At 39.8% G+C, this 26,265-nt stretch overlaps 1 protein-coding gene across 1 annotated transcript in view; it reads left to right on the top strand.

The window, feature by feature from the left end:
• The window catches only part of LOC149319184 (maestro heat-like repeat-containing protein family member 6), a 33,184-nt gene extending 7,184 nt beyond the window's left edge, over positions 1-26,000 (top strand). Inside the window, exons 4-16 of the mRNA XM_089507985.1 lie at positions 5,883-6,037; positions 8,353-8,515; positions 9,115-9,281; positions 12,821-12,955; positions 13,050-13,164; positions 13,950-14,093; positions 17,990-18,160; positions 19,853-20,008; positions 21,447-21,539; positions 22,969-23,071; positions 23,941-24,006; positions 25,385-25,496; positions 25,961-26,000. Coding sequence (XP_089364111.1) covers positions 5,883-6,037; positions 8,353-8,515; positions 9,115-9,281; positions 12,821-12,955; positions 13,050-13,164; positions 13,950-14,093; positions 17,990-18,160; positions 19,853-20,008; positions 21,447-21,539; positions 22,969-23,071; positions 23,941-24,006; positions 25,385-25,496; positions 25,961-25,973 — 1,593 coding nt within the window. The 3' untranslated portion in view covers positions 25,974-26,000. The remainder of the gene's footprint in view (positions 1-5,882; positions 6,038-8,352; positions 8,516-9,114; positions 9,282-12,820; positions 12,956-13,049; positions 13,165-13,949; positions 14,094-17,989; positions 18,161-19,852; positions 20,009-21,446; positions 21,540-22,968; positions 23,072-23,940; positions 24,007-25,384; positions 25,497-25,960) is intronic.
• The last annotated feature ends 265 nt before the right edge of the window (positions 26,001-26,265 follow it).

The raw sequence follows: 26,265 nt of genomic DNA, 5'->3' as shown, positions 1-26,265 counted from the left end.
CTCTTCCCACAGCCAGGTCCAGCCCTACCTCCAGGTACAGTGAGATGGTAGCAAATTGTGACTTATTTTGTTATTACTGCCAAGAATGAGATGAACTGTTTATGGGCATTTTTGTCCCTTGTATCACAATACGTTGCCTTACATCAGGTTGTATGCATGTTAACTTAGGGAGGATGGTGTGAGGACCATTTCCAGTTCTGCCTCATGTAATAAAATAGCTTGTACCAGGACTTCCCCTTTCCCATTAGTAATATCCCAACAACAAATCTGATAATACAATATTTGACCATTTAACTAGTTTTCCTATTTAAAAAAAAAAGTATGGCTGGAATTTTCTATCACAGTATACATTACGTCACTTTATGTATACTTAGGTACGTTGCAGAGGAACTAACAAACTCCGTTAGTGAATTCTGAAGATGCGTAATGGGACACTAGCAAGAATATCCCTAGCCAATGTCCAGATGCATAATAGTACTGATGTACAACCGTCTTATCACTGTTATATAGTCACTGGCTCCGCTACATAGTAATGTAACAGTAGACCTTTACTGAATAGAAACGTTATGGAACTGTCCAATTCTAATTGCCAGGGATGTAGGTCCACTTATGAAGACATATGTCCCCAAAAGGATTCCAGCCTATGTGACTCATTTGTCAACTGATTTGCTATCCTTGTCATAGGTTCAGCTTGGCAGGAGGCTACTTCACATGAGAAAACAATAATTTCTAAGGTTCTGGAGCAGCTCTTTCAAGTGATAGTGTCAGAGAGACAGTGGCTGTCTGTCCTAGTTTCTAGTTAACAGATACTTTTGGACAAGCTGCTTCTGAAGCTGCCTGTTCACTGGCTGGGTCTTCCGATCCAGGTACAGACAGCATGTGATAATTTTGCAAGGAGGGCTATTTCTGCCATTTTTCAGTGTGGCAATGCTAAGGTACACCAGGGTGACTCTTCGTCCCGATAATGTGGCTTTCTTGCACTTTGAACAGTGTGCCTGTTAAAAACATCCCTACCCAAGTCAGATTTTGGCAAATCCATTCAACACTTGTGAACCTCATGAGTATTTGCTTGGTTGACACTTGCACATCATTCTTACATTCTAGAAGTATACATGTTTGAGAGAGAGAGAGAGAGAGAGAGAGAGTGTTGATGTGCTGGTCTTCCTTAAATCAGAGCTTTCTGCCAAATTATTTGCATCTGGATCATATGCCACAGATGTTGCACATAATTGTGTTATATGAAGGTTTAATTTAGAAACTGAGGGTTGGTGCCCATTACAACTTTTCAAGTCTTGTCAGAGCAATGTTTTTCTAAAAACTTGTATTGCACTCAGGGAAGTTATAGACTGGACTAGCCTGACCATTAGGCAGAAGGAAGCAATTGCCTTGGGCAGCAGAAGCTAAGAAATGGCAACAAGTGAGAGAGGTGCATGTTGTAACTATGAACTCTAGGGAAATGTTGATTAGCTTAATAAATGGTCTGAGTTACAAGCAGCCCTGGGATCTTCCCAACTTTTACAGAGGTGCTAGGACAAAGGCTTACACAGGCAGAAGTCTTCAAATGAATTACTTTTATTAAGATTAACATACACAAAACGCACATGCCACACACACACTCACACAAGAGCTAAGGAATAAAGAGGTGAAATCGGGAATAGGTCAACAGGTTTTGCTAACAGTGATATTTACCATAGCTCCTTGAAGATGAGTTCCAATGGTGGGGTTATGGGACCTGGCCACTCCAGACGCTCAGAATGTGGCAGCAGCATATTTGAACTAGCGGGATTCAGAGTGATGTGGAGTCAGCCTGAAGTCCAGACTAGCTCAAGGAACAAAAGAAATTTGAGATATTTTATAGAGAAAAACTAGCCTGGGGCAAAGGCCAGGTATCCTAAATCAAAGAGTCCAAATCTGCATGGGAATAGTCACTCGAGATGGAGTTCTGTGAGATGTAAATTGGGGGTGTAAATCAGGCACTTTTCCTAGATGACAAGCATCCTGTTGTAAATCACCTAGCTTTCCTGAGAAATAGGAATCCCCCTTTCTCAACTTCCAAACTGCCTACATAGTCTCTTGCTCTGAGGATCATGGCTGATGTCTGTAGGGTACATTCAGGGTCATGAAGGGGCAGCATTCAATATCAAAAGATATTCAGTATTTGTAACAATGTCATGATGCTTGCGTTACGACTACTACAGTAGCCTTCTGCCTTCACATGCTGGCAAATATTGTCCTTTTGTCAATATTTTAGAAAGATTAATTTGCCAGTCCAAGTCTTATACAAGGAATGGGAGAGGGCATATCTTGTTCTCTGGTTGAAGCAGCAAAAAGCCTTGGGTCATTCTTCTTACAGGTGGTATGCATTGTGAGCCACTTGGAATATCAGTTCACTACTAATTTGAAATCTGTCCTGAAACATGAAACATTATCTTGCAAAATCCAGGTGTGTGACTTTTGAAGTTGTTGTTGGCCAGTTCCAAAGATTGAGAAAGACCAGTTTAGGAAAATTTTGTAACTGCTAATTGCTAAAGCAATTCCTGGCTAATGGCTCCATTTGGCAATCAAGAGCCAGCTCTTGACCCATGTCTGCATTTTGACTATACCAAAACATCCTGCATACATTTGTACCAAATGTCTAGTCTTTCTAGAGGCAATTAAATGAGTTCTTCTTATCTGATAGCCTTGAGCAATTATGAATTCATTTGCTGTGGTGAAAAATGAATTTTAAATTCTCTGTTTGCTCAGATTCCCAGCCTTTTAAGGTAAGTTTGCACATGTCTTTCATCTTGGTTCTGATGGATTGACAAGCAGAATACCTGTTTGCATAATACTGATAATTTCAGTGGCAAGTGACTTTTTTTTGGTTGGGGTGGCCATCAGTCTGTCCAGTAATGGCCATCATCCACTGCTATTTAGATTGTAATTCTGCATTTTTCCTCTAAATTTTCCTCATAAATATGAGCCCCTCAAACAAGGTCCACCTTTGAACAGAATAATCATCGCTGGCAATTCCTAAGACCAGACTCAAAGCTTGGTCTCTGCACTCAAGGATATGGAAGCAAAAATCATTCTTTTCCATTTGATATTGCATGAAAAATAATCACACAACTTCCATATGCTCAAGCACCACATGCCAAAGAGATGTCTAACTCAGAGTTGTTATGTCTTGTTTCAAAGTGACAAGTCGCTTTGGCCTGTTACAGACTGCCAAAATAAAGCTGCTTCGGGTCTCTTTGGAGGTATGCTATTTAAATGATGCATGCATCCTAAGAATCCGGAAGCTGCACCAAAGCTGCACTCCAGTGCTTAGGAATGGAGTGTGGCTTTGGTGCGACCTCCAGACTCTTAGGACTCATGCATCATTTAAATAGCATACCTCCAAAGAGACCCAAAGCAGCTTTATTTTGGCAGTCTGTAACAGGCCTTTACCTCATGGACAACTCATTCACATTGCCTGACATAACTGATTCAATTGGTTCAGCACAGCCACAAAAATGAGCAAAAATGTATTGTAAGAGATGGGGAAAAATGACCGTACAATATCTATATATACTTTGGGCAAGGCACTCTCAGAATTGCACCTCTTTTTCCAAGTGGCTCATGTAAACTTTTTCCATCTGTGTTCCTAACCACAGAATATAACTGGTTCTCAAAGAACTGGTATTTATCATGGTTTACTATTAATATATATTTTTCAAGCCTCTTCAAAACATATTGGTTGGTCTTGTTCATAGCTCTCTGACAAACTACAGGTGCAAATATCACTCTAAATGCAGAAGAATTGCACTGGGTTTCTACTGGAGAGGAAGTAAGCTTTGCCAATAGTGATGAACAATGTACTTCAGAATCCTTTTATTTTCCCATGCTTTCTTGGAAAATATTCCCCAAAATAAAGAGGAAAGGAAATATGTCTTTTAAAAGTTTCAAAGACTGGAAAACAAATGGATGGAATCAATAGCATTGATTCCCTTTTCTATGCAGGTGGGGACTCTGCTCCTGGTTTTAGTCCAAACCTTAAATACCTAACCAAGTGCTGAATGTCTTCTAGGGATGTGGCTTAGAATCCTGGACAGCTCCCTTAAATTTCAGACTAAATTCCAGACTGGATTCACCACCCTCCTGTCACAGAAACTACCAGCAACCACTGGATGCAATATATGAAATTCTTTATGGTCACTTGGTACACCCAACTCTTTCTGAAGGAAAAAAAATTACCCTTGACAATGACAAGAAGAGGGAGAAACCAATGGAAGAGAAAGCTGACCTCTATTAAACAGGAAATACTGCATAGCTTGGAATATTATTTTTTCTAAGTAATGTGTTACTACTTAATCCTTGTTAGTTTTAAAAAGTAACCCACTGGTGCCCATCACACAAAGAATAAACCATTATTAGTAGTTACTTTTCAGTTATTTAGATTTTTTAAAAAGAAAAAAAAAAGATATAACCCACCCACCCCCCAAACAAGGGATGAGTTAAAAAGTAATCATTACCATAGAAAAATGACACCATTACCAGTGGTCGTGTATTTAAAAAAGAAAGAAAGAAAGAAAGAAAGAAAGAAAGAAAGAAAGAAAGAAAGCCTGCATCATCCTACAGAATCATGCACAGGGAATAAACTGATGACCGGAATTCTGTATGGCATTTACATATATATAAGCAACATAGTTATGCTGCCAAGCAGTTGATTCTGGCCTGATTCCTCCAACCCCCACTTACAAGGAAGCAGTTACTGAGATCAATGGGGGGTTTGCAGCTGGCTGTCATTTCTACTCTCTCCTGTGATTGATTTCCAGTGCAACAGGCTGAAACATGACCCCATCGCAGTTTGGGGAGGGGATGAGAACAGCAGTCACTACTTCCTGATTAACAGAGAACAGACCCCTGTGGATTGCAGTGGTTGCTTCCTGGTAAGTGAGAACTGGAGGGATTTTATGGTCACTATGTAGTTCATAAACTAGTGACCCTGAATGTGCACAAGTGTGCAACTACAGGTTACACAGTCATAACTGCCAGAGAGGATTCTGGTTATTACTTGTAACATGTTACTTCCATGTTCTGAAATGATGCTCCGGCACATGTTCAGAAATATTTCCACTTAGTAACACAGACCAAGGCATTGGCTTCCTCTAACTCTAGGTGGCAAGCCCTCACTGCTGCTAGTTATACCCATCAAGGCAGGTACATTTTGTTTGGGAGAGATACATAATACTGGCAAAGAGGGCTAACTAGAACCAGGAATGAACAGACCATACTGTGGCACAAGTCCAGTGAGCACTGGTGTCTCCCAGATTAGCAGGGTGATGATTCTGCTCTAGATTTCAGGGAAAACTTTAGAGTAATGGTTCCCAAACTTTGGCCCTCCAGATGTTTCGGACTTCAGCTCCCTGAATTCATGACTGTTGGCCTGGTTGACTGGGGATTCTGAGAACTGCAGTCCAAAACACCTGGAGGACTAAAGTTTGGGAATCACTGCTTTAGAGGAACCACCCAAGATATTAAATATTATTCCAGTTACTACAAGATGTCAAATGTCTTGTGGGTCTCTATTGCCAGGTTTTGTCAATACACTGCAATTCACTGCAAGTTACCATTTCCTAGCATACTAGCAACTTAATTCTTTGAAGGACAAAAAGAGTGAGAAAACTGTTGAACACCATCTACTGGTTGGTAGTGGTGAGTGTATCATCATTTCAGTCCACGGGGGTCATTTATTGGTTTCTAACATCTTTATGACGAACACACCCAATCAAAAATCTCACTGAGATTCTAGGCATTACTAGATTCAAAACAGAAATGGAAACAAGCATCGGAAATCAGGAAAGCACTATCAGTGGCAAGCCCTTATTTCTTTTGTTTGTTTGTTGTTATTGTTTTGACAGGTGCCAGAGATCATTGATATTATTTATTTTCACCTGCGTGCCATCCAGGAACCTAGTGCAAGAGAAGCTGCAATAGGGGCTGTTTGCCTCCTGGCTGAAAAACACACAGAAGAAGCCATCTCAAGCCTTCTGAGACTTTCACTGCTTTGTGACAGGTGAGGAGCAGACCCTGTGAAATGTTCTTATAGGATTTCAGCTCCTAGGATTTTCCAGCCAGCATGGCCATACTCTGCTCACACTGTCTCTGAGGGATTCTGAGATTTCCAGTTCAGAAAGGAACATTTTCCTCATGCTCTAATGAAAAATAGAGTTGTTTTTATCATTTCCCAGATAAGTGTTTTTAAAGAAATGCTACGTTTACCTAAACGAGTTCTTCTTTTGCTGCCTCTGGTGGAGAAATTGGTACACCAAACTGACGTCTGTGGTGTTGATTCCACCATTGCAGATATTCTACCATTTGTAGCTTCTGCTACACTCTAGGTTGGTTGCAGAAAAAGTCTACTCCACTCCTTGTCACTGATTTAACCAATGTGTAGATTATTACTGATTCAATTCTCTTGAGCTGAGCAGCTGTCTTGATGTAGCCACCTGAAATGAGGCAAGTCATACCAAGGGGACAAATTTTCCTGACTCTTTCAGTTCTTCCTATAAACATTTAGATCTAAATTTTAGAAAACAAAGGTCCAGCAAGGTATGCTTATCAAGTCCCTTCTCTAACATGAGAAAAGAGCCATACAGTCTGCAGAGCCCTCAAGTGGCCAGAGCATCCTCTTTATCACCCAACATAGGAAGCTATCTTCTACTTTGGTCTATCTGTCTCAGTATGGTCTTCACAGACCACCAAAAACTCTCTACAATAGGTATACAAAGAATATTTGTAATTTTTCTCCTTTCTCAACAAGAAAACAGTATTTTGATATACTGAAGCGCCCCATCAGGAGAAAGATCAGCGACTAAACACACACTGCATTTCAGAACTGTTTTGCATTTTATAAACCTTGGGTTTTACATGCAAAATATTGCAATATTATAAATGTGTGTGAAAATCTTTTATCGTTTTAATATTGGCTTTTGTGTAAAAAAAAAAAAAGCCACCAAATATTGGACAAATGCATATTTTACCAAAAATAAATAAATAAATAAATTCTGATCACTAATTTTTCTTAGCTTTAGTGGGAAATGCAAAGAACTGAACCTGGGGCCTTTTGAATACAAAGCGCCTGGTCTACCACTGACTTATGCCTGTATCTCCTTGTCAAGCTTTTGAGTTGGAAATGCAAACCAAAGTATCCTGCACACCTATAACTTTATCACACATAGAAAATTGGGGGTTAAACCTGACTCTGATCCATATGGTCCATGCTCCAAGGATTGGCTTATGTAAGAAGCAAGTATGGTTATCTTTTCCCTGAACATCATCTTGCTGAAGTCTCCAATCCTAAATACATTTACTAAGTAGTAAGCCCAGGTGAACGCAAAGAACTTACTTTGGAGTAAGTGCATAGGATTGAACTGCATGAAACGCCATTAAATGTGGACTGCTCTGTTATGCTAGTCTCAGAGAAGAAAGATTGCTGCTTTTAAACTATAGGATTAACCCTTGGAGGAACACTTAGGCTGTTTGTGAAAAACTAAATATTGACCAGATTACTGTGTTTTGTTTACATGATCCATTGTATGCTCTTTGCATCTTGACACATTGGCCAAAGTAGCCCTCAGGGTTGTTATCTGTGCTACAGTAGTGTGCTAAATAACCTGTTGTTGTTGTTGTTGTGTGCCTCCAAGTAACTTTTGATTTCTGGCGATCCTAACGTAAGTCTATTATAGGGTTTTCTTGGGAAGTTTCTTTAGATGGCGGTTACCACTGCCATCCTCTGAGGCTGAAATAATGTGATCCAGTGGATTTTTATGCTCAAATGGGGAATCGAACCCTGGTCCCCAGCATCATAGTCCAACACTCAAACCACTACACCATGCTGATACTGCCAAACAGCTTCATTTATATACCGTTTCATACTGAACTAACAGTTTACTTAAGTTTTTTTAAAAGACAGAGCAGAAAATTACACAAATAGAGAGTGGGGATTTTGGAGAATAATGTGAGAAATGTGCCTCAGTACTATACAGCAAGAGCTGAGTGACAGTTCTAGGTTGTTACAATTTAAAAGCTGCAACTAGATTGATGAAAAGTCCAGTTACCAAATGAGGTTTCTCATTGAAAAGGTGAGCAAACACCCTTTAGCAGCAAACAATGTGACAGATCTACTGACTGACTGATTGATTGAACACAACGTGCCTTTCTCCTGCTTCTGTTCCCTTTACAATGCCTGTGTGTGAGAGTACAGACATGTACATATTGAACAAAGCCAACTTTAGACCATGATAGGGTGGCAAGGGAAAGAAATCCACAATACCTGTGTCCATCTTGGTATGTATGTCTTTTAATGGTTTGATTTTCTTATAATTTCAGGCATATTACTCAAATTTGGGAAGCCCTGGGCCAAGCTAAGCAGACTGTCAGACTCCAGGTTCTAGCAAAGCTTCTTGAAGTGCTAAAAAGAAAACCTGACTTCAGCAGTGAACCATCAGAGTCAGACTCAAAATCCAAGGATAATTCCCTTCTACCTCTAGCTGTGAGCAACAAAAACCAAACAAACCTATTTTTCTTTCTCCAACTGTAAGAAACTAGGCTATACAAAAACATAGATTGCCTGAGTCCAGAAAGATCCAGAACCAGAGCTTAGAAAGCTACTTTAAAAAAGTAATTACCCACAGTTTGACTTACAAGTCCCCAAAGTAGTTATATTATAGTGGCAATTTTGAAAAGCAATTTCATGACAATACCAAATATCCAATACAGCAGTGGTTCCCAACCTGTGGGTTGGGACCCCTTTGGGGGTCGAATGATCCTTTCAAGGGGGTCACCTAAGACCATTGGAAAACACCTATTTAATTACAGTTATGAAGTAGCAACGAAAATAATTTCATGGGTTTGGGTCAACACAACATGAGGAACTGTATTAAAGGGTCACGGCATTAGGAAGGTTGGGAACCACTGCAATACAGGTTGTCTAGTCTGCAAAATGATCCAAAACATGTTAGACCCTAGATCAGCCTTCTCTATTTCAGCACTTTCCAGATGTGCTGGGCTAAAATCCTCTTTGCTACATAGAGTAGCTCTCATGGAAATCAGAGAATTATGATTATGATTGTGTTTATGATTTTATTGCAGGCAACAAAGGCCCTGTGCATTATATTTAGGGATAAAAAGTGCAAAGTGCCTATGAACAGTTTTTATGTATCTGTCATCATCTTCCTGGTAATTCAGCTGCATTACTTGAATTGTTCAGAAATTGACTATGGACAGGAGGATATATTCAAAACATCAAGCTATATAAGGTAACAGCTAATGGGATACTATGCAGGTAAATATCAGTGTTGGATATTAACGTAACAAATGCTTCTCTAGCTCTAAAGGAAAGAGACTGATGCTGTTGTCCCTGTAGCTCAGCATGGGAATAACTGTCATAACAAAAGATGATTTATGGTGACTTTAAGACTACCTAGCATATTTTGGCATAAAATTTTGTAGACTATATTCTACTTCACAAAAACATATGCTGAAATAAACTGGTTAGTATTAAAAGTGCCACAAGACTACTTTTTCTTTCCCTTGTTTATAATGAAACATGACTTTCTGTTTAGAAATCTTAACTGACAACTCCTTGTTTAAAAGTCTCCAATCTTGACATATTTCTGTTCCATTATCAACAAACATTTTTTCAACTGAGTTCTGGATGCACTTGCTTAGAAATAAGACTAATTGGTTTAGGAAAATTTAATTCCATAGTTTGGATGTTAACAATGCTTAGAACAGACCTGCTGAAATCAATGGGACTTAATTTAGTAACTAAATCAAATCCCATTCATTTCATTGGATGAGTTCTAAGCATTATTGATTCAACCCATGGAATTAATTTCTCTTAAACCAATTAGTCTTCCTTCTAAGCATGCCCTATTGATGTAAACAGATCTAGTCTAAGCATGACTAAGTCATCCAGCTCCATATGCTTATTGCAACATGAACACATCACACTTCACTCCTGTGTGCATGGAAAACTCAGACTTGAAGAAACAATAGCAACACGTTAGTTGGTAGCCACTTCAGTTAATTGCTTTACTATCATCCCATTCTAGTGTTGGAATGAACTGGGGTTTATGGGAATAAATCCTTAATTATGAATGGGAATTCATTTGGTTCTATTCTAAGTGTAACTGTCATTTTCATATTCCCAGTCTCCAACTACATCCTAATACTACAGCCTAAAACTCTCACCTTCACTTACTATGGTTTTATGTGTGAAGACCTGTCTCCTATCCTTCAGTGGTTATCTGTAACCCTGTTGGTATAACATCTAACAAAAAATAAATACAGGAGATGGCACATGTTTATTATGTAGCATGAAGCTGGCTCTGCCTACTCCCTGCCACAATAAGACCCAAGGAAGATGCAAACTTGTCTGTCTAGCTATCTACGTATATGTCTGCCTCTATCTGTCTGTCTATTTATCATATACAGTATTGGTGTTACACCCATCTATCTCCACATGGGGGGATCAAGTGCATTTTATATTTGCATCATTCTCTGTTGTTTTTCTCCCGTAACTACTGTATGTTGCCTCTACATATGGGGGGTTTCTTGTTAGCTCTCTTGAATAATTTAAATCACATTAAAACTTTCACTGCTATGCCTTTTTGTGGAGCAAGACAGTCCTTTTGGAAATCATTTTTCATAGCCCATGCAAACAAGCTATCATTCTTCAGTTGGACATGCATTTCCCTAAATGAGCAAACATTGATGAAAAACCCATCCAGTAAATTTCCCTTTCTCTCCAAATCATACCCTAGTCATAATTCAGCAAATAAAAGGAAGAAAGGAAAATGTACAGAGGAGCGTGTGCCTATGTGTATGTGTGTGAGAGAGGGGGGAGTGCAAGAAAGAGAGAAAATGTCCAACTGGAGAGAAATCTCCTTTGCAATACTCAAATGTACCCCTATAGCTATAGGCTGGGATAGCTGCTTGGCAACTGTACAGAAAAGAGTCACTATGGCCTGTTACAGACTGCCAAAATAAAGCTGCTTTGGGTCTCTTTGGAGGTATGCTGTTTAAATGATGCATGCATCCTAAGAATCCGGAAGCTGCACCAAAGCTGCACTCCAGTGCTTAGGAATGGGGTGTGGCTTTGGCGCGACCTCCAGACTCTTAGGACCCATCCATCATTTAAATAGCATACCTCCAAAGAGACCCGAAGCAGCTTTATTTTGGCAGTCTGTAACAGGCCTATATCTCACTTCCTTTTTACAAGTCGGTTTGGAAAGAATTACTGGATCACTTCTGCTGATGATGCTTTTCCAAAGGAAAAGGGGAGGGAAACACCATTGTCTCACCTTCACATACCCTGGGTCTTTCTTAGCCAATTTTCTTCAGTTCTGAGAGGGCCACAGAGTCAGATCAGAGTTGGCCCCTCACCATGTCCATCACACTGGTTGAAGATGGGAGGAATGCGCAAAAAGGGGGAAGAGTAAGACAGCATTTGTCTACAAACCTTTAAATATGGCAGGTGAAGGTTACATAGGCCCGAAACACACAGGCAAAATGATATGGCTTCAGGCCATGTTGGGGGCATGCCATCTACATGGCACACACTCTGAATGTGGCCTAAAGCTGCACCATGGCCTCATCAATGAAAAAGAACTGGACCAAGAAGGAGCTGATAGAATCCGCTCCTTTTGGCAGCCCAGTTCAGGACTGCAGTGGTGCCCCAGATTGGGACCAGGCATGTGCAGTTGCTGGGGTTCCGGTGCCAGTGCGAATAGTGCTGGCATGGCCTCATGCTACTCCTTTGAGCCCATCTGTTTTGGGCCCTAGTCAAGGCACACTACACACGTTATAACACTAGCTAACCACTGAGCATCATGAGCATCACACTACATCCCAATACTAATTCATATGGTTATCTACTAACCTTTGCTTTAGGCAACATCCTCATTTTGTCCCCCAGCAACCATAATTAAAACTGAACTTGTCATTTCATCTCGACACCACAAATATGGGTGCATTCCTATGGACATCCTCTCATAGAGACTGCTATATAGATCTGTCCCTGGATTTTCCACTCCATCACATACATCTGCGGAAGTAGGCTCAATCTAAGAAAGTTTATGCTACCAACTTCTCTCTTTCAGTTAGTCTCAATAAGTGCTGCAACATCCCTTTGATACTGATTTTCCAGACTAACAAGGCTTTGTACTTGTCCTGCCATTTCTTTAAACTACTATTCATGATCAGGGGAAGAACTGATTGACAAAATTAATGAATCAAATTAACTGATGTTCAAAATTATTTTGCACATCAGCAGAACGTATGTGATTTCTTTCAGAGAAGCAGCCTATGAATGCACTACAGTTAACAAAAACTATTAAGGAAAGTATCCTCTAAATCATGGATGGGGCACACATTGCTTACCAGATGTTTTATAGACTGCAGTTTCCTTGGTCACTCACCTTTGACTAAGTTGGCAATGGTTGATGGAAATTGTAGTCCAACCTCTGAAAGACCAGTGTCTTCTTCATCCCTCCATGGATCTAGATTATACTGTGGTCATTAGGTTGGCCTTCAGTGGCCACAAAGATAGTCTTTGGCTAATATGTTGTTGTAAAAGTGTCTTTTTACTTTCTTACCTGCAAGATATAATAAGCTTCTTTCTAAGAAAAATAATTTCTAAAAAAACCCAGAACTTTGAAACAAAAAGCATTCATAATGGCGTTAATAAACTTATCTGAAAAAATAGTAATTTGTAAATTAGAGCCATCAAAAGCAACAGATTCCTGCTAACACTCATGCCACCAGTCAAATACTTTTCTTGTCCTGAATTCAGCTGTACCATGGAAGCTTTAAAAGCCTTAATTAAAAGGGAGAAGACTCCTCAGACATGTTTTACAAGTCTAACAGGAAGCTGGGACCTTCTGTCTTCACCAGAGAATTACCTCGAAGGGGTTCTCCTTTTGGCCAGGTAACTAGGAAAAGAACTGAATTCATGGCTTCTTAGCTTAATATCTGTATATAAACTCCCAAATATAATGTCTCTGTGTATTATGTCATTCCAGAGCCCTTGTCAAACATCACAGCGGACTTGACTATGCTGTATTTACCAAGGTGATACCACTTCTCCATCATGGGGATGACAAACAGAAGCTAACAGCAATGGCCTTTTTCACTGCAGTAGGTCTATTTTCTCATTTCTTGGACATCTTTGAACCTATTGTGGTTGGCCTTTAGTGGTCACTGAGTAGAGATACAATTTTAGATTGTAAGCCTGCGGGCAGGGAACTGTCTGGTTAAAAAATAATAATAAATGTAAGCCGCCCTGAGAGCCATTAGGGCTGAAGGGCGGGATATAAATACCTAAATAAATAAATAAATACAATCCTAGGAGATCTTCTTGGGAAACTACACACAAAATCATGAGTATGAGTGTCAGTACACTGCTGACAAGCACATGTGTGCATTTGTCTAATATTTACCTTCATATAGGGTTAAACAGAACAACACTAATATATTTTGCTGCCTAAGATGGGGGATAAGAACTTGTCCTTTCTCCAACTCTTTGCATATACACAAGCCTCCCTGAATGGTAGATGAGTCTTCGGCACTGACAATGGGACGGCATTCTTCACCATACCCAAGGTCAGCCTGCCAATTTAGGGGGCACAGAACAGGGCACATGGCACATTCTGCTTAATGATAGGGCTGGTGTTGGCAGGCAGAAATTAAGAAAGAAGCATAAAGAGAGAAAATATTACTAACAACCTAGCTTTATTATTTTTAAACTCTTTTTAAAAACAGTTTTAGGGCTTGGGAAAAGGAGAAAATTCTTTATCCATGAACTAAAACTTAGATAAAAGTAGTTGAGAATAATGATGTTTTATTGTTACATTTCTATAGCTACAGTGACTATGAAAAATTCTCTGCTTCTCACTATGTGTTTACTTCTTTGTGTTTTTCAGCTTCTGTCTTCTGATTCCACCTACACGGTGCTACAAAAACATTATATTTTAGGCCTATTAAAGAACTGGCAGACTGATTCGAGTGCAACCTACCGCTGGCTCAGTCTCAATGGATTGGGCAATGTAGCTCATCACCTGCAAAATGTGAGTAATATCGATGTGTTGCCTCATCCATTGCACCTACCATTTTATTTTATTTTACTGTTAGAACAATTTCTAGCTAAAGGTGAGGTTAGGCAGTGAATGGAAATAAATAGGCTCTGTCTGCATGAATAAAACATGGCTTATTGAAATCAAAATATAGAGAGCATATGTTTAAGGAATTTGAGAGCTCTAGCATCTGTGTTGGTTACCAAGGATCAAAACTGGGAATATATGGAGTAGGCTGCATCTGCACTGCAGAAATAATCTAGTTTAATGCCACTTTAATGGTCATAGTCCAATGCGATGGGATTCTGGGAATTGTAGTTTTGTGAGACATCTATCACAGAGCTCTGCTGCCACAACAAACTACAATTCCCAGAATTCCATAGCACTGAGCTATAGCAGTTAAAGTGGTATCAAACAGGATTATTTCTGCAGTGCAGATGCAGCTGAAATAAGAAGGGGAGCTTCTTCACATACATGGTTTAATTTTTAAAGGCTTTAATAACAAGGGCGGTGTACAGACCGTCCAAAAAGGTGGTATTCTGTTCCTTTCTAATAGAGCATTAAAGAATGTGGTGCCATAGGACCTTTGATTAACCCCATTGTCCTTGGTTTGCGGGTACTTAAGGGTTCTATTATATCTTTGACACTTTTCAACATGTGCATAAAACTCCTGAGAGTGATAATCTGGAATTGATCATCAGTATGCTAACAATCAGCATTTCTGTCCATTTCTAACAATGTCATTGAAGCTGTAGATGCTTGACAGAAGGTTGATGTTAGTATGGGGTAAATGAGGGCTAATAAAGTGAAAGAAAATTAGAGTAATATTGGGTTTTGACAAACAGGAATATTTTAGTTTGGATACCTAACAGAAGTCAATGTTGATATAAAGGAGCTATGCTTCCTCTGAAAAATTATGTTTGCAGTTTGGGGAATCGCTCTTCAAACTGACCTTAGGCCTGAATTTTCAGGCCACACCTGGGGCTAAGCATGTCTTTGCAGAATTAAGACTAGTGTACCACGTGCAACCATTTCTGGAAACTTCCCATTTACCTATGGCAGGCTATATCTTAGTCATCCACTGGTTTGAATTATTACAACATACTGTGAGGGGCTGTCTTTAAAGATTATTTAGAAATGTCAGAATACTGTAACCAAGTTTCTTCTTGGGTGTGGAATGGAGGGTCCATGTTATCCCCTATTGCATCAGCTGCTTGTCTGTTTCTATGAACAATGAGAAATCTATAAATAAGGTAAGTAAATAATTAAGTAGTAATTTTGACCAATAAGGCTTTTAACAGGTTGGGACACACTTACCTAAAGAATTGCCTTCCTTCATATAAATCCTGCCCAAGCACTGTAATCTTCCAAAGATGCCCATCTTTCCCTGTTCCCCCAGATTTTATCAGCTGATAGTGCTCAAGAGGAAGCCCCATCTGTTTAACTCCTCCCTCAAGGAGATCCATACTCACCACTTGCATTTGGAAGGACTTTTTTTTAACCAGGTGGAGACTGTCAGGGAATAATAGCTGCTGCAAGATGATTTACCATGGTCTTCCTTTCAGGTGGCAAATCACCTCTGAGTATTCTTTGCCTTAGGAAGCCCTATGAAATTCATGAAGCCACCATAAGTCGGCATACACAACTTGAAAGTACATACACATTTGTTGTTAGCTGCCCCTGAGTCGGTTCTGACTCATGGCAACCCTGTGGATGAGACATCTCCAAGAATCCCTATCCTCCACTGCCCTGCCCAGATCCTGCAAGCCCTTGCCCATAACCCCCCTGATTGAGTCTATCCATCTGGTTTGTGGTCTTCCTCTCTTTCTCCTACCCTCTACCTTTCTAGCATTATTGTTTTTTTCTAGTGATCCTTGCCTTCTCATTTTGTGGCCAAAGTACGATAGTCTCAACTTGATCATTCTAGCTTCCAGGGAGATCCTTGGTCTGATCTGTTCAAGAACCCATTTGTTTGTTTTTTTGGCTGTCCATGGCATCCTACGTACTCTTCTCCAGCACCACATTTCAAATGAGTTGATTTTCTTTCTGTCTGCTTCCTTCACTGTTCAGCTCTCACATCCGTAGATCATAATTGGGAATACAATGGCCTGAATGAGTCTGACTTTAGTGCACAGTTGTATGTCTTTGCTCTTCGGTATCTTTTCCAGTTCTTTCATAGCTGCCCTTCCCATTCCTAATCTTCTTCTTTTTTCTTGACTGCAGTCTCCACTCTGGTCAGTGTTTGATCCTAGATATGGAAATTGTTTGACTATTTCAGTTTTCTTGTTGTCTAGATTGAATCTGTATATTTCTTCTGTGGTCATTATTTTTGTTTACATTATGTTCAGCATTAGACCTGCCTTTGCACTTTCATCTTCGACCTTCCTTATTAACTGTTCCAATTCTTGAATGTTTTCTGCTAATATTATGGTGTCATCTGCATATCTTAGGTTGTTAATGTTGCTTTCTCCTATCTTCATTCCTCCTTTTTCTGATTCAAATTCTACTTTTTTTATTATGTTTTCAGCATATAAGTTAAACAAGTGAGGTGATAGGATGCAGCCTTGCCTGACCCCTTTTCCTATTGGAACTCTGTTTCTCCAGATTCTGTTCTGACAGTGGCCTCCTGTCCTTGGTACAGATTCCCCATCAGGACTATCAGATGTAGTGACATGCCCATGTCTTTGAGTGCATTCCATAATTTTTCATGATCTATACAATCAAATGCTTTGCTGTAGTCTATAAAACACATGCTGATTTTTTTAATTCTTTGGTGCGCTCCATTAGCCATCACATGTTTGCAATGTGGTCCCTAGTGCCCCTTCCTTTTCTGAATCCTGCTTGCACCTCTGAAATTTCTCTCTCCATGTATGTTTGGAGTCTATGCTGCAGAATTTTGAGCATTATTTTGCTTGCATGTGAGATTAGTGCTATTGTCCTATAGTTGCTGCAGTTTTTTGTATCTCCTTTCTTGTGGATTGGTATGTAACGAGCGTTTCCAGTCTGTTGGCCACCACTTTGTTTTCCATATTTGTTGACATATTTCAGTTAGCACTAAAGTTGCATCTGTCTGTAGGCACTGTAGCAGTTCAACTGGGATATCATCTGTTCCTGGTGATTTATTTTTTCCCATTTCCTTTATTGCAGATTCCACTTCACTTCTTAGAATTTGGAGTTCGTCTTCGTATGGCTCCTCATTCCAAATATAATTCATTCCTTCATCTCTTTTGTATAACTCTTCTGTGTATTACCTCCAGCATATTTTTATTTATTTATTTGTTCCTGTATTACATTCTTTTCTTCTCCATAGAGCATCCCTTCCCTCAGTTTGAACTTGGCTTTAATTTCTTGGATTTTTTTTGATAGCTGCCTCTTGTTCTTTCCTTTTTGTTCTTTTCTTCTATTTTTCTGCATTGATCATTGTAGTATTTCTCCTTATTCCTGCGTGTCAATACTTCTGGCTTTATTCCTATCGCCCTTTCCTTTTGCTTTTCTTGTTTCTTTTATTGCATGAAGTGTTTCATCTGTCACCCATTGTTTCTTATCTTTCTTTTTGGCCACTGTTAGTGTTTTCTTGCATTCATCCTTAATTATGTCTTTGACTTAATTATGTCTTTGACTTTTGTCCACAGTTCTTCAGGTTCCTGGTCAATTATGCTCAATAGCTCAAATTTGTTGCTTACATTGTCCTTGAATTCATCTGAAATGTTATTCAGATCATATTTTGGTATAATGATGGTTTTTGCTTTCATCTTCAGCTTAACATGAACATATTTCAGCTCTTCTAGATGTGTTGAGTGATGTAAGTTTTATCATTTGTTACTGCTTGCTTTATTATTATTTTGACTGATGATAAACAAATAAATGAACATGTTCTGATGTCCTTTCAGAAGAAAGAACTCACTGCCCTAATTCTGGGTATCCTTCCAAGTTTCAATGACCCTGATGAGAAGGTGGCCTTGACAGCTATGGAAGTTATAACGAAGATTGTTGCACATCACAAGAACAATGTCAATGTATATGTGAAGATCACCGAGCAGCTTCAGCCATTCTTGGCTGATGTAAGGCTGACATGCATTGTTGATTGATATGAGGGAGGATTTCCAAGCTGAATAGGAACATTAAAGGATGAATTTAGTAAATCTTTTCAATAATACAGTGTTCCACCAATATTGATGGAATATTTGTAAGCCTTTGGCCTAATATATTCTACCCTCTTATGAAAAGTAACATATTTTAAATCAGGCAAGACAGATTTCTGTACCATGATAGTAACTGCCCAATGATATTTCCTCATCATTAGTTGATTCAAGAGGTTTTTTAAAAAAAAATTAAAAAGAGTCCATACTGTTCCATCAGAACAGGCTGTTTTAATGAGAAATCATTTTTTGTACATGACAAATACACATATGTATGTGCAAATGTGGTTTTTACATGGATTTTGCCATAGTTGACAGATTGCAGGTCAGCACTGGCCTGTCTAACTGAGACAAAAACTGATTCTCAATGATCAATTGAGTCTTCACTCTTTCATGTAGCCTTTATAATCTCCCTAAAGAGTATGGCTAATTCAAGGGTAATTGAATTCTGAGCATCCTCACTAAATTGCAGTCTGAAATATTCTTGGGCAAGACATCATGACAACTAAAGTGTGCTGAATCAATGTCAGTTCCCAATGACTGGTGGCTTCCATGTCTATGGAATGGTGAATCCTCTCCAGTAGCTAGTCTGAATTTTAAAGATGCTATCCAAGGTGTTGAACCATATCCCTCATATTCCCCAAAGTTCAACACTTTGACGAGCTTCTTTAAATTTGGGGCTAAAACCCAAACTGGAATTGCTGCCCCACTGACATGGTAGCCACCAATGGTCAATGTCAGTTCCTCAAAAAGCTATGCTGTTTTCAAGCATCAACAGGACAGTTCTTTATCTGTAAAATGACAGATGACTGATGACAGAAAATGTCATCAGTCCAAATCTGTAAAATAAAATCTCAAACATTCATTCAAACAATGGCAGATTGACTTCTATTTTGATAGATAATGAAAACCAATGGTTTGCCCAGCCATGGGAAGCATTCCTTCTTAAAGGCAGTAGCCAAATTATAGGAAGGCAACTCACATGCAGTACAATCCAGTATATCTGTATTCAGAAGTAAAACAATTTTCATGGGTATTTACTCCCCTACCAGTATGGGGATGTGCATACCGGCCATAAAACTATCCTGGGGGCAGAGTCAGGGCATGGTGTCCACATGACGCACGCCCCAACTCTGCCCCCAGGGTGGCGTGATGCCGCATGCCACTCGACGCAGTGCACAGTGTCATGGCCCTCCACTGGTGTTGTGCCCACATGACACAGCGCCAAAGGAGCACCTTAAAGCCACGTGCCACTTCTATTGCTCCCTTTCCAGGATGCAAAAAGGAGCCGCTTTTTGCAGTTCCTTTTTGTGCCCTAGAAAAGCCAGATTGGGGCCACAGCGTGCGGTTGCCGTGGCCCTGATCCGGCGCAGGTGAACGCAGCTGCAGGCCACCCCTTAGGGGTGGTCTGCACAGCTCCTGAGTTTAGAAAAGCAACCTTCAAAAATGTTTGAATCACCTTTCATTTTAGTTTTTAATAGAATAAAGGAAGAAAGCAGATCTTAAAAAGTGTTCTGCAGGTTTCCTACTAGAGGCGAGTGTCAACTTGTGATATGTGCAAGTCTCACATGCAGGCCATCAGGTAACACCTTTCCTTTTATCTTTCATTCCTAGGCGAGGAGCAAAATAAGCTGTGCTGCAAATAAGTTGTTTCAAGACATACTTAAAAGCATAGATGTGAAAGACAAATCCATTATGCAAGACCATGTTCTCACCAGTATTGTTACACTGATGGTGAATCTACAAGACCCACATCAGGATGTGGTTAAGGTGAATAAGGTTGCAGTTGTCTGTAACACAACCTCTCCTGACAAATCTCCTTGAGAAGGGTCCAAGGCTAAACACTAAAAGTAGAGGGTAAGAGTTCCAGCCTAGTGGTCATGGACATAGCCATTCGTCATGCATTGGTACTGAAACATGATCCTCTGTCCCAAAGGGGCTAGCCCTACCTTCAGGCAGAGTGGGGAGGGCCACTTTTGTATATCTTTGGAGAGCAGCAAAATTTTGATTTAATAGTTCTTCTTGGTATTTTTACTGTCAGGGGCACTAGGAAGATTTTCTACCTTACAAGCAAGAATAACCGGGCAGGTTTTAAGAAGCGTGTTCCTCAGGCAGCAACATGCCTTCGGCTGGCTCTGTGCCCAGAGCAATTTAACTGCACCTTCCAAGGGACTACTACCAGCTAGGGAGGTCCAGGGCTTACTACTGGTATGAGGGACCATCAGCAAAGTGTTATACCTTCCCATAACAGTAGGTTTTATTGCAACAGTGTCAGTAAAATAGCACCCAGGCACAACAGAACTTTGAATTAAGGATCAGAACTGGGAACCAACTTTTTACCTTCAGTACCTCTGAGATTACTGTTGTGGGGGTATCATGGGGTGGGGAATATACAGCAAGGTCACAGACCAAAGAGAATGGCCACTTACTTGTTTCATTGCTCCCAGATAACATCTCTCAGTGAAGAGCACAGTTGTCTGCCCCAAGGATCTTTTCATAAGGATATTTAAGCCAGAGAGGATTCCTGTAGAAGCTCTGTACTGTAATATCCTGTTTCTTCCAGTGGGATTCATAATATCCTTGATTTCTAAGGAGTTGCATAGCCATTTCATTGGGCACAGCCTGAGACTTGATCAGAACTGGATGTGGGAATGTCAGGTGGCCCAATGCTTATCAAACAGACAATGAGAACCTATTATTTTGAAATTGTTAAAACTAAATGGTAGACAGGATAAAAGCTTAAGGTAACTGATGGTTCTTTAAATAATGAGGTTTGAAAATGAACCGTTCTTTATGCCTTGTTGTTTTTGTGACTTTCCGAGTGACCACAAAGAGTCCAGTCAAGAAGGCTACAAATTTTCTTCTTAAAATTAGCTTACTTGCTAATTAGCTTACTTGCTGTTCACCGCTATGATCTTTGGAATAGCGGTATATAAATAAAACATATATATATATATATATATATATATATATATATATATATAAAATTAAAAACTAGCAGTAATTTCTGAAAGAAGTGAACTATAAGAAGAACCTGTGAAATACTGATTGTGATGTTAAGTACATCATGGATTAGGCCAAATACACATAACCTTTAACTACTTGCTCTAAAATGTATTTCTTTTTATTCCCTCCCTCTCTCACACACACACACACACACGTTCACATTGATTTTTAGGAAAGGTTCTTGTCTCTTCTTATTTTACAGAGTCGTAGGGGCAGCTTAAAGGAGTGTGAAGTCTTTCAGGGATGGACAATCCATGACAGCCAAGATTCTTGGGACACAATTTGCAAACGCCTTGTAAGGCCATTCAAGCACTAGGGTCCTTTTGATACCATCTGCTAATGTCATACTTGTTGATTTCAAATTTACCAGGAAAAATGGAGGGGCAGGGAGGAAGAGACTTCCTTCAAACAGTATAAAGAATGTATATAAGCCATATATATTTAATATTGCATGTTTAACTTAGTACTGGGTAAACTGTAAGCCATTTACTGACTGGCAACATATTAATGACAATTCAGATGTAAGCTATGCTTTACATGTGGAATTATTTTTAATTGTTTTTTACAGTGCATAATGGTCATATCCATCTGATGGTGGCATAAGTGGAATTGTGGATCTATTGTACCTATAGCAGGACATGAAAGGAGAAAGAGCAGTGTGTGAATGCAAATCGCTGCTATGCATTGCCTTTGGACATTGTGCATTGCAATTGCACAATAGCTTGACAGTCATGCATTCTTCGTTCACTCATATATGTTGTACTTCTTGGTGTGCAGTGTGAGGGCTATGTAAAGTAATTCTGCTCATGGATATTCATGCTAAGCTGAAGCAATGTAGGATCACAGCCATTCCATAGTTTAGGGCCTTCCATCTCTTATAGCACCGAGAACACACTAATCCAAAGTGTTTCCCAGTGTTTTACAAATTTGATTACAAGTTCAGAGATTACATGTCTGTGACCACACAAATACACGTAAAAACTGATGAACCAGTGCAAAAATAGTCTCAATTCAGATCATCTGAAATTTATAATGAAGCTAAAAGCATCAGTTCAAATCCTGACCCACACTATTTACTTTGCTGAATCTTTACCCAACTGGATGGCATTATTACCTAATATTCAAATTTAATGTCACATATTTTAAAGTGCAATTAAAACATAAATAAGTAAATTGCCATTTTTATTTTTCTGTTATTAAGAATAAGGTTATTATCCATGAGCTGGTACTTCCTAGTCCAATTCAGCCCATTAAAGAGAGCACAATTCAAGTAGATTAGTCTCCTTACCAACAGAGCAACCTTGTCTCCAACATCCATGGCTAATAATGTGAGGATGTTACATTACATTAGTAAAATCCAACAATATTGTCCCAAACTGACATGGCTGGTTGATAGATTTACTTATTGGTTAATTTATTTTGAGGAAATGGGCCACAAAATTTTGGCTTTCATGCACTGAATTTTACATCCATAAGATGTATTGATATAGAATATCCCTGCATGAACTGCCAGGTTCTTCAGAAGTAGATCCAGTAGGTGCATGGAGGGCCATGTGTGCACTTGGTCCCTTCTACATTATTTGTCGGTTCCAAGCAAAAGTACTTGTCAATCTGGCTCTTTGACTTTAGAAATTTAATTTTTGCTTCTTAAATTTCCCTTGTCTTCTTTTATCAGACAAAACCACCCAGTGTAACTAACATTTATCAAAACATTCACTTTATAGGTTAGGGAGCACCCAGAAAAACTGAGGAGCTTCCTGATCCAGGCACAAGATTATCGTCAAAGTCCACGGAAGTCTTCAAGTTCTGCAGCCACCATTTTTATAGGTACATCATAAAATTGTTTCCATCTCCATTCCCCACTCCAGTTCTAAGGCCACTTTGTGCAGTAGTACAAAGGGCATTAACCTTTTCTTCTGTAATCTATGTCATCCTATACAAATGTATCTCTCAGGTCTCCTTTGTCATGTACTTTAGAATAATTATAAAGATATTTTTATACCATTAATCTTTTAGTACTGACAGCTGAGCTGGTTTTTATGCATCTATGTCTGTATAATTCTCTGGGAATTGGTTTTATTAGTCTTTTAAAAATTATTTTTCTGTTTTATTTTTATTTGTAGATTTGCTATTGCTGTTGTTTTTATTTTAATTTCCAGAGCCACCAGTGTGTGACAGAGCTAAGTAACAGCAAAAAATCAAATCAAATCAAAACTAAACAACAAATATCCTTTTGTGCAGTTTCTAAATTGCAATCTGGATCATTATACAACTTAGGGGTGGAGTGGGGGCATGGCATCCGCACGACACATGCCCTGACTCCACTTTCATGCTGGCGTGATGCTGCGCACCCCACCACACAGCAGGCAGTGTCATGGCACTCCTCTAGCACTACATCCAGATGACACAGCACCAAAGGAGTGCAGAAAAGCTGCAAAGCCATTGGCTAAGGCGCTCTTTCCACGGCGCAGAAAGGATTCGCTTTTTATGGTTCTGTTTTGCACCACAGAAAGGCCAGATCGGGGCCGCGGCATGTAGTTGCCACAGCCCCAATCTGGCACTGAAAGGAGCTGTCTGTTCAGTCCCTTAGTGACAAACTGAAATAGTATTCATTGCTTCCAGAAAGCAGAAGAAATGTAGCTGAAAGTAGTGTAAAACGACCCTTTTAATTTACATTTAGTATGGCCTATCTTTAGATTCCATCCTATACCACATGGAACTGAGTCCTGTGCAAAGATCAGAAGTGGACTTCTTGAAACAAGGCAAGTATATGGTTATCTTCTTAGATTTTCTTGTATTGTTACTGGAAACAGGGGTTTATTGATATTGCAACCGATGGCAACAAATAAAATGGGTAGTGTGCATACAACAGAGATACCTATATAGTAGGCAACTGTGGCAGTTCTGGGGACCCATTTTCTATCCCTGGGACCTTCAAGAACTAGATTGATAGCCTAATCCCCTCCAACATGGAAATAGCGCCAACTCTACTTGTTCTTTTGAAAAATGTGAGCTCCTTAAAAGGTGGTTTGCTGGCCTGGAAGCTTTTAGCAGAAGCAGTTCATCTACAGGGGCAGGGGGCACAAAAGATAGCTCAAGAGGTCCAGAGAAATTGCCACAAAATCAGCCTAGGGAGCTGCATTTTACCCTCCCCTGCTGTAAAAACATTTGACCCCAAACACATGTTTTAAAAAGATCATTTCTCAGCGACAGTGTAAATATGTATGTTTCAATGGAGGGTTATTTAATTACTCAAGCTCGCCTTTCAAAGCAGAGAATATATAAAACTTAGGGAATTGACAGACCGCCCCAAAAGGGCAGGCTGGAGCTGTCCATTTTAGCTCCCGAGGAAGCCCGCAACAGCCAAACCACATGGGCTCCCTCCACACCAAAAAGAACTTGGAAAAGCATGCATGGGAACCACCATCATTGCACCATTAGCATACTGTGGTGCATCAATGATGCAAGCACAGCGCCCAACGTATGGACACGCTGCCGTGCCTGCATCATCATGGTGGCCTCCATGTGTACGGGAGGCTACCATGATAGCAGTGTCTGTACAGACTATGGTTTGGGAGCATGTGGTTGGTGTACGCTCCCAAACCTTATAATCGGCGCTCCCACACCACTTCCTGCCTGTCTGTCTCGGGCCTTAGATAGCTTACATAGCTTCACACATTGCAAAATTATTTTCGCCATTGCATTCCCATATTGCTTCAGCTCTATAAAACTGTGCTGGAAATCATGAGCCTCTCCAGATATTGAGGGACTATAGTTCCCAGCAATCCTCACCGCTGCCTATGCTTCCTAGGGCTGCTGGGACCTGTAGTCCAACAACATCTGAAGAGCTACAAGATCCCCCCCCCCCCCCCCCGGTTATAAAAGCACTCACATATACTCACAATAACATGCAGCCCTCATCACAAATTTCTACATTCATGGATGAGTGCATGTGCATACATTCACATGTCAGTTTTGCCAACCACACATGGCCTCATTCTCTACCATATTTTGCAGGTCACGATGCTATAGTACATGATGCTTCCTAGTTAATCCACTTTGAAGCAACTGACAGGGAGTAGAAACTGGTAGTTCCTTCCTACACTAAATAAGTGAACTATTTTTTCCTCTTTGTTTCAGCTTTCAGCTCTTGTCCATCAGAAAACCAGCACCCGGTTCCTGTGGTTCTTCAGCCGGAAAAAGTACGCAGGCATTGGTCAGATCTATTCAGATGTTCCCGCTATTTCCCAAAGTATGTTGTGCATTTTTTTCATAGAAAAGAAAGACTAGTTAATGATAGCTATTTAGTTTACTTTAAAAGACAAAAGCAAAACAGGGGCCCTTTCACACTAGACAGTTATAGAGCTATAATTCCACTTTAACTGCCATGGTTCCATTCTGTGGAATCCTGGGATTTGTAGCTTAGGGAGGGAGGGCTGTTTCGAATTCTCTGCCAGGACACTCTTCTAGTTCCTCACCAAACAAACCCCAGAATTCCATAGGATATTGCCATGAAGTTAAAGTGGAATCATAGCATTATACAGTAATGATGCTGTGTATAAGGGGTCCCAGATTTTGTTGTTGCTGTTGTGCAGTCTATATATCCCTCTGTTCTGAGAATATTCCACCTAAACAAATAGTTCAAAACTCAGAAAGGTGTGGACTTCATCATTATAAAAAATCTAATTATATGTCTTTTTCTTGCTGACTTTGCAGATCCTGTTTTTGATTCCTGTATCTGAAGATAATATCCTCCTGAATAAACACTGTATGAATTTCTCAGTAAAGGTTTATTGTGCAGGCCTTGCCCTCTGTGGTAGCAAGCATCTTTTGTCACTAAAATTACAGAAGCAGTGCAAAACTATATTCTCTTAGGCAGAGCTGAGTCACCCACTGTCTTTTTCTGACATGAACCCAGTTTAAATGCTGACTGTAAACAGCAGTCAGAAGTCTTCTCAACAAAGAAGCATTTAACATTTCCTTCCAGCAGCTTCCTTGCTGCCCTCTGTTGCCAACATTCA

The sequence above is a fragment of the Sceloporus occidentalis genome, unplaced genomic scaffold (assembly GCF_023333645.1).
Source record: "Sceloporus occidentalis isolate IW3139 unplaced genomic scaffold, rSceOcc1.0.p SCAF_2, whole genome shotgun sequence".
Taxonomy (NCBI): domain Eukaryota; kingdom Metazoa; phylum Chordata; class Lepidosauria; order Squamata; family Phrynosomatidae; genus Sceloporus; species Sceloporus occidentalis.
This window is presented reverse-complemented; position numbering and strand designations above follow the sequence as displayed.